The 8,720-nt window shown below is 45.9% G+C and overlaps 1 protein-coding gene across 1 annotated transcript; it reads right to left on the bottom strand.

Moving 5' to 3' along the window:
* Positions 1-2,245: 2,245 nt before the first annotated feature.
* Positions 2,246-8,404, bottom strand: LOC142499752 (tubulin alpha-1A chain-like). The gene is made up of 4 exons (XM_075609592.1): positions 8,087-8,404; positions 4,786-5,008; positions 3,929-4,077; positions 2,246-3,299 (listed from the first exon to the last, which is right to left on the bottom strand). Exons 1-4 carry the CDS (start codon positions 8,087-8,089, stop codon positions 2,316-2,318), a joined length of 1,359 nt encoding a protein of 452 aa, XP_075465707.1. The 5' UTR covers positions 8,090-8,404; the 3' UTR covers positions 2,246-2,315.
* Between the last annotated feature and the right edge of the window lie 316 nt (positions 8,405-8,720).

Below are 8,720 nucleotides of genomic sequence, written 5' to 3'. Positions count from 1 at the left end.
TTACATTTGGATTTCAAATTGAAAATAAGGTAAAATTGCACCTGGTTCTCAAACTTCAGGGAACATTTTGTCCATTTCTTATTACTCCTGCTTATAGGTATAAATACTACCTGTAATGAAAATCTGTACCTTTATAATATTTCACATTTTTTTAAAAGACTGTAATTATTGCTTCTCCAGTGTCTCACCAGCATCCGCTTCTTCTCTCTGCTTCCTCCATGTTTGTTTACAGCACACAAATAAAACGGATACAAGAATAATGGCACTCAAATTATTTTGTTTATCGAGGAGAGCAGTAAAACATTATGGTTGAAGCCGCCTTAAATGTGGTACAAATACAATGTATTTCCTGTGTTCCTTGTCTCGGGGATACAATCACTGCAACGGGCAGACACATATTTAATATATAGGAGGCATGTTGGTTGTCATGAGGCAGAGTGAATGCATCTTTAGCAGATAACACAGAGCTGGCTGCACACACAGAATGTTCACTAACAGTGACTCACATTCCAATCTGACACCAGCTTCAAGTGTGTCAGTTACATGGTAATAAAGTCGTATCCCAATAATATACTTCATACAGTGTGTTATCGGGGAGACTAAGGCCCATGTCTATTAAGCAGTGCTATTCCATGTGTATGTGCCTGGAAGGTGTTGTGTGGAATAACTTGACCTTAGTAAATATGGGCCTAAAATGTATAAAAAAAAAAAAATTACTTGAAGCTATATTTAAAAAACGTGAAATATTTAAATATAATAATAATAATAATGATAATAATAGCATGTTCTTGTATAGCGCTGCTAGTTTTACGCAGCGCTTTACAGAGACATTTTGCAGGCACAGGTCCCTGCCCCATGGAGCTTACAATCTATTTGTTGGTGCCTGAGGCACAGGGAGATAAGGTGACTTGCCCAAGGTCACAAGGAGCCAACACCAGGAATTGAACCAGGCTGCCCTGCTTCAAACTCTCAGTGCCAGTCAGTGTCTTTACTCACTGAGCCACTCCCTCTCATATGAATGTTTCTGTGTTCTATCATCTATGCATTCATGTTGAACGTTAACTAAACATTTAATTACAACCTGAAACTAAACCTTAAATCAGGGGAGCGCAAACTTTTACTGCTGCGCCCCCCTATCTGGCCTGCTCCGGAGCTCGCACCCTTACCCCTTCCCCCTCCCTACCTGGCAGCTGCACCAAAGGACGCTCCGGGGTCACGTCATTTGATGCCTGTGATGTCACATGACCCCGCGGCATCATGACGCCACGTTGCCATGGAGACACGTCACAGTGTCTGAATCCTGGTAAGTTTTCTTATTGCAGAGGCCTCACGCGATCCCCGGCATTTAATTTAAATGCCGGGGGTAAGAGCGCGGGACCTCTGCAACCGCCCGCACCACCCCAGACAAATTTCCCGGCCCCCAGTTTGCGCACCCCTGCCTTATATAACAATTTAAAGATATGTCCAGGGTCACTACAAGGAATGTGCAAGGACACTTTTCACCCCAATTACGTGACAACGAACACAGGATTACTCACTGGAGATCAGAGGAAAGAAGCAAAGATGAGTGAAGATGTGGAACGTGCATGTCCCTTGTAGACTGCAATGGCAGATACAGCAGTTACTAAGAGAACAAGGGGCAGCTTTTTAGAAACGAGATGTATAATGGAGTATGTTGAACAAGTGAAACCACAAGTAGAGCTTTTATCCAGAGAGCACCGTCATGTTCGTCTTCCACTGTATCAATTAAAATATTATCTCACCCTGTTAGAAGTTACCATTGAGCAAAAGTTTGAACTTAATGAAAATATGCCTTTCTAACCTAACTGCTGTTATTTTGAGGATACACATAAAAATGTAAAAAGCAACAAGCAACTCCATAAGCAAAAAAAAGCGTTGTTTTATTTTGATTGCATTATTAATCCACTGTAGTTGGGTTTTTCTTTTATCATGAATTGGAACCGAGTGGATACATAAGAGATAAGTGAAATAATATAGCACATACATTGTTGTATATTGAGGTAGGTTAAATGACTTGGTAGCATTGTACGCGTCTATGTATTAACAGTATTTTTTTTAGTGAACATGGTTATTATTTATTTTACAAACAGGAAGCAAGCAAAATGTAACAAATGATTTATTTAATAAGGGGCCTGATGTGTGAAAAAGAGACTCAGAATGACATACTGTATGAACCGTAAGCACCATGCATATCTTTCTAGCAAAAAATCAAGCACAGAAAGCATAAATTATAAAAGGTGTTTATTAAATATATATCTCTCAGGAAATAATATTGGACTTTCTTGTGGAATTCTTTAATACTCTTCTCCCTCCTCTCCCTCTCCCTCCCCCTCCACGCTGTCAGTGCCGACCTCTTCATAATCCTTCTCCAGGGCAGCCATGTCTTCACGGGCCTCAGAGAATTCTCCTTCCTCCATCCCCTCTCCCACGTACCAATGCACAAAGGCGCGCTTGGCGTACATCAGGTCAAACTTGTGGTCCAGGCGAGCCCAGGCCTCTGCGATGGCGGTGGTGTTGCTCAGCATGCACACAGCACGCTGCACCTTGGCCAGGTCCCCACCTGGAACCACAGTGGGAGGCTGGTAGTTGATGCCAACCTTGAAACCTGTTGGGCACCAGTCAACAAACTGGATGGTGCGCTTGGTCTTGATGGTGGCAATAGCAGCATTGACATCTTTGGGCACCACATCACCACGGTACAGCAGGCAGCAAGCCATGTATTTACCGTGACGGGGGTCACATTTCACCATCTGGTTAGCCGGCTCAAAGCAAGCGTTGGTTATTTCAGACACAGAGAGCTGCTCATGGTAAGCTTTCTCTGCAGAGATAACCGGGGCGTAGGTGGCCAGAGGGAAGTGGATACGGGGGTAGGGCACCAAGTTGGTCTGGAACTCTGTTAGGTCCACATTCAGAGCCCCATCAAATCTCAGAGAGGCTGTGATAGAGGACACGATCTGGCCAATCAGGCGGTTCAGATTGGTGTAGGTTGGACGCTCAATGTCCAGGTTCCTGCGGCAGATGTCATAAATGGCCTCATTGTCCACCATGAAGGCGCAGTCTGAGTGCTCCAGAGTGGTGTGGGTGGTAAGGATGGCATTGTATGGTTCAACCACAGCCGTTGAAATCTGTGGCGCTGGATAGATAGCGAATTCCAGCTTGGACTTCTTGCCGTAGTCAACAGAGAGACGTTCCATTAGCAGGGAGGTGAAGCCTGAGCCAGTGCCACCTCCAAAGCTGTGGAAGATGAGGAATCCCTGGAGCCCAGTACACTGATCAGCCTGAAAGAAATGAGACACCAGGGGGAGTCAGACATAGATTTGCAGCAACTGAAACCGTTACTAGACAATATAATGGATAGAAACTTAAGTAGTTGGTAACATCATGGCAGGACTACCTGAACCTATCATTTATTTACCATTGACAATTGTATGCACCCTAATGTGACAGTGACTGGCAGTGGTAATTGGAACCTTCAAAAAGTGACAGCAAACCATCTGCAGTTAATAATCACTCAGTGTGAGTTTATTAGCAGGTAGGTTTATGAGCAAGAATGGTAATTTATAGGCAGCATATTTGTGTTAGATATAATTAGCTATTTCACCATGTGATTATATCACCAGAAAAATCTATATCATAAAAGTGTTACCAATCTTACACTCTTTAAGGACATTCAGGTTGGAACTAGATGGTAACTATTGATAACATTCTCATTTTAGTCTATAATGAAGAGTTGTACTTGTAGGAAGGATGTCAAACCAGATATATCCAATCAGCTCTGCCCTGCCGATCAGTATTATGTGGAGTGGCAGTAAGAAAGCCCCAACCAATCAGCCTCCTGTTCCCATGATGCCCCTTCCCTTCCTGTGACTATGTATGTCGGACAAATCACATAGAGCCGGGCACTTACCAGCTTCCGGGTTCTGTCCAGCACCAGGTCAATGATTTCCTTGCCGATGGTGTAATGACCACGAGCGTAGTTATTGGCGGCATCTTCCTTGCCTGTGATGAGTTGCTCGGGGTGGAAGAGCTGTCTGTAAGTACCTGTCCGCACCTCATCTGGAAGGCACAAGTAATAGGGGTTAGATCCCATCACTCTGCAGACTTCTCAATCTCCCCTAACACATGGAGCAGAACGAGGAACTTCTACCTGGCGTTGGCTTGAGTGAGAAGCTGTTACCCAACTGAAGGGCAAAAAGAAGGCCCTTAAACCTTTTTCTGCCAGAGGGGGCCTGCAACGTGTTGCAAAGTAACGTGTTGCTTTCCACTCTGGCAGTGATGGGTTTAACAGGGATTTGGGGATCTGGGTAACTTAAGTACTATAAAACTTTGGCTAATATATTTATCACCTGTTAAAGACTGTTAGGCAACTAGAATGGATGTGGGAATGCCGAGAAGGAAATTCTGATGGTGGCTGACACCCGATGTGTGGTGTACAGTGATTGCTTGTACTGTAACAGAGCTCTGCAGTGCTTTACACAAATCTGTCTTCACAAAATAAAAGGCCAGACAGAAACTGGATATATCATTTTGGATGAAATGAATTACCATTCATTACTGATCCTTCTGCTTTTTCTGGTACAGCACAAGCCTATCGTCTTCCTCGCTTATTTTTATTTTCGCTTAGCAGTGAGGAAGAGGATGGATGTGTGCTGTCAAAGGAGAAACATAAATTAGAGGGATCAATAAGGAGTTTTAATGCCCTGTAAGCCATTCTTATACTTACAGTTTTGTAAATGTCATCACGTACCGACCACTCATACTCACCAATCACAGTGGGCTCCAGGTCCACAAACACACAGCGGGGAACGTGTTTCCCAGCCCCAGTCTCACTGAAGAAGGTGTTGAAGGAATCGTCTCCTCCCCCGATGGTTTTGTCACTGGGCATCTGCCCATCCGGCTGGATCCCATGCTCCAGGCAGTACAGCTCCCAGCATGCATTGCCAATCTGCACTCCTGCCTGCCCCACGTGGACTGAGATGCATTCCCTCTGTGGGGGAAAACATGGGAAAGATGTGAGACACAGGAGTAAGAGAGAGAACCCAATGATATGGGTGGGATTAGAAGAATGTTGGAATAGGAGGAGATTCAAGGAAGAGGGGGACAGGTATGTACAGGGGGTAATAAAGGAAGTCCTGGAAAATAGAGATTATGACTGGGGGGCAAGCGTATTAAAAGGGCTGTTCCACATCCAGGTCCTCCCTCCCCCCCCCCAAAAAAAAAACAGCACAGTGTAATTGTGTCTGGTTGTAGCCACTTACCACCTTCATGTTACATAGCCAGTAACCAACCTCAGAAAAAATGAATTTGAGTAGGGTTACTGGCTATGTACTTCTTAAACCCAGGCTGTGCTCACAAGCTGTGTAATGCGACAGGCGTACGCGTATAGGGGTCCCATGTTGAAATGGACTAGAAGCAAAATGTGAAACGGTGAGTGCTCATTTGCATGTCATTACCCAGAATCCCTGACTGCAGTGGAAGCATTGTATGCTAAGAGATAATGGGGAAAGGCAGGAATGGGGAAAGGCAGGGCTGCAGACCTGTCTGAGACGTGTGAATGTGCTCACACGTGGGGTTTTTATTGGTTAAAAAAAAAATGTCATGTTCTTTTCTTTGTGTTCTCTGAATGAATGCTCATCAGTTATTTATGTGTATCTGTTTGTCTAATAATGGCATCATATTACTTTACAAACAAAAGAAAACTATTTATCTGGTTTGATGGTCGATTGTCTTATAACACAAAAAAAAAATCCCTTTAAGGCTTGTGTTTACCAAGAAAACATTTCAAGTTTTAAAAAAATGTTTAAGAATACTTATACATGTCTGATTGTGTGTGAAATGTGCCAGTCACCTACATGAAACCATTCCACGTGCCATTAATTCACTAGGAGGGACTGCCCATTTATATCTCACTTATTTGGAGGATGTCACTTCCATTTGGACTGAGTGTCACTCACTGTAGTGCAGCCTCACTTCTCCCAACATCCATCCCCCTGGAGGTTATTTACTAAAGTATCCCGGGTGCAAAACTAAGGCGACCCCATGTAAAAAGAATTGCACCAGCTTTATCAAAGGAAAATCTCCAATTGTTTTCAATGGGAATCCTTTTCTATGATAAATATGGGGCTGTTTGTACAGCCAGGAAACATGAGTAAATACAGCCCAAATCTCTACTAGATACTAATGTAAATCTAAAAATATTTCTACTATGTTTCTGTAGTGCTGTATGATACCATCAGCCCTCATACAGCCGGCATAATGATATCATATCAGGGCAGATTTTCAGCTTTCTAAATGTTACTGAACGCTTTTACATGTACTAATGGTATTTAGGCTGGATAAGATTCCGCTCATGCCAGGGCCGCCCTTCGGGCAAGACGATTTCCTAGGGCCCCCGTGACTTAGGGGGCCCCTGCTCTCCCACCTCTCCCTCTCCCTTCAGGCGCCGGGATCCAACTTCTGCCCGACCTGCGAGGGAGTGCGGGTCCCCCGACAGGCGCAGGACACTTTCTCACCCCAATGTAAGAGAGGTGTGTGTTGAGAGGGGGGGGTCTTATCTTATCCGGAGTGGCCCTCCTCCAGCAGCGTCGCTGTGTCATGGCGACACAACATCAAATGACGCAGTGATGTCGCATGTTGATGCGTTGCCATGACAACGTGATGTCACATGGTGCGTGTTGCCATGGCGATGCAATGTCACATGCCACCGTGATGTCATGACGCTGCTACATTGCAGAAGAGAGCCGTCCTTCAAGGATTCACCCGGGCCGGCAGGTAAGTACCCTTACCTATTTCTAACGGGGGGGGGCCTTACCTATTTCTAACGGGGGGGGGGCCTTACCTATTTCTAACGGGGGGGGCCTTACCTACTTCTAACGGGGGTACCCTTACCTACTTCTAACGGGGGGGGCCTTACCTATTTCTAACGGGGGGGGGCCTTACCTATTTCTAACGGGGGTACCATTACCTACTTCTAACGGGGGGCCTTACCTATTTGTAACGGGAGGTACCCTTACCTATTCCTAATGGGAGGGGGAGGTGGCCCGATGCCAGCATGTCGCCTTGGGCCCTGCAAAGACTAAGGTTGGCCCTGCCCCGGTGTTTGAACCTTTGCCGCTATTCTCTGAGAGCGGTTATAGAGAGAAGAGCAAGAGAAAGGACCAATGGGATATGGGGGGTGGGGGGGGGGGGGTGGAACAAGTTACAGACTGAGATGGAGAGAGAGGGAGACAGAAAATGTGATGAAGAGAGTGAGAGAAAAGGGAGGGAAGGAGATCAAGAGACAAAATGGAAAGAAAGAAATCAAGATAAATACATTATACAAAAGAGAGAGAGATGAGAGTGTGAGATATAAGTGTGAGAGAACAATGAGTTTGAGAGGTGTGTGAGAGAGAAAATTAGTTTGAGGGGAGTGTGAGGGGAGTGTGTGAGAGGAGTGTGTGTGAGAAGTGTGTGAGAGAGAAAAATTAGTTTGAGAGGAGTGTGTGAGAGGAGTGTGAGAGAGGAGTGTGTGAGAGAGGAGTGTGTGAGAGAGAAAAATGAGTTTGAGAGGAGTGTGTGAGAGGAGTGTGAGAGAGGAGTGTGTGAGAGAGAAAAATGAGTTTGAGAGGAGTGTGTGTGTGAGAGGAGTGTGTGTGAGAGGAGTGTGTGTGAGAGGAGTGTGTGTGAGAGGAGTGTGTGTGAGAGGAGTGTGTGAGAGAGGAGTTTGTGAGAGAGAAAAATGAGTTTGAGGAGTGTGTGTGAGAGGAGTGTGTGAGAGAGGAGTGTGTGTGAGAGGAGTGTGTGAGAGATGAGTGCGAAAGAAAAATTAGTTTGAGGAGTGTGTGAGAGAAATGAGTGTGAGAGAGGAGTTTGTGAAAGAGGAGTGTGAGAGACAGGAGTGTGAGAGCAGTGTGTGAGAGAGGTGTGAGAGAGGAGTGTGTGAGAGATATGAGTGTGTGAGAGAGGAGTGTGAGAGAGGAGTGTGATAGAGAGAAATAGCGATGGGTGTGTGAGTGTGTCTAGAGAAGAAGAGACACACAGAAGAGATGCAGCACACACCTGCAGTGACCCCCAGACACACACTCACCATGTTACCGCTGTGTTTGTCTCCTGGTTCCGATGGGTTAGGGGATCGGAGATCAGAGTCCGGTTCTGACCCCTCTGTCCGGAGCCTCCTATTTATATGAGTCAGGAGCCGCCCGGTGCGTCCTTAGTAACAGGAGGAGAGGAGGGAGGGGGCAGGGACCTGGGCAGCAGCACAAACAGAGCTGGGACTCGGTGTCACCTCCTCCCTGTAACCAGGACACTGCAGCACCTCCCTGTCTGTGTGTGTAACACACTGCGGCCCGGGAGTGGCTGCACTCAGCACAACACAACTGTTACCAGGCAGCAGCAGCAGCAGCCAGTGTGAGGACAAAGACTTCAATGTGACCCCTGGGGAGGGAGCTGAGAGTCACAAAAGAGAGGGAGAGAGGGAGGGAAACAGAAGGAGGGAAGAGGAGAAAAGAGAGGGAAATGGGAGTGAGAGAGAGGGAAGGAAAAGAGGGGGGAAAAGAGAGGGAAACAGAAGGGGGGAAGAGGAGAAAAGAGAGGTAAGGAAAAGAGGGAGTGAGAGGGAAACAGAAGCAGGGAAGAAGAGAAAAGAGGGAAATTTGGGAATAAGAGAGGGAGAGAGAATATGAGGTGAAGAATATGTAGTAGGGAAAGGGGAGAACATGGTG

Source organism: Ascaphus truei, chromosome 7, assembly GCF_040206685.1.
Source record: "Ascaphus truei isolate aAscTru1 chromosome 7, aAscTru1.hap1, whole genome shotgun sequence".
Classification (NCBI taxonomy): Eukaryota; Metazoa; Chordata; class Amphibia; order Anura; family Ascaphidae; genus Ascaphus; species Ascaphus truei.
This window is presented reverse-complemented; position numbering and strand designations above follow the sequence as displayed.

Coding starts and splice junctions, on each gene's coding strand:
- LOC142499752 (XM_075609592.1), bottom strand. Junction 4,078..4,785: donor CCTGGAGCCCACTGTGATTG/GTGAGTATGAGT, acceptor TGTGCCTTCCAG/ATGAGGTGCGGACAGGTACT. Junction 3,300..3,928: donor TGGACAGAACCCGGAAGCTG/GTAAGTGCCCGG, acceptor CATTTCTTTCAG/GCTGATCAGTGTACTGGGCT.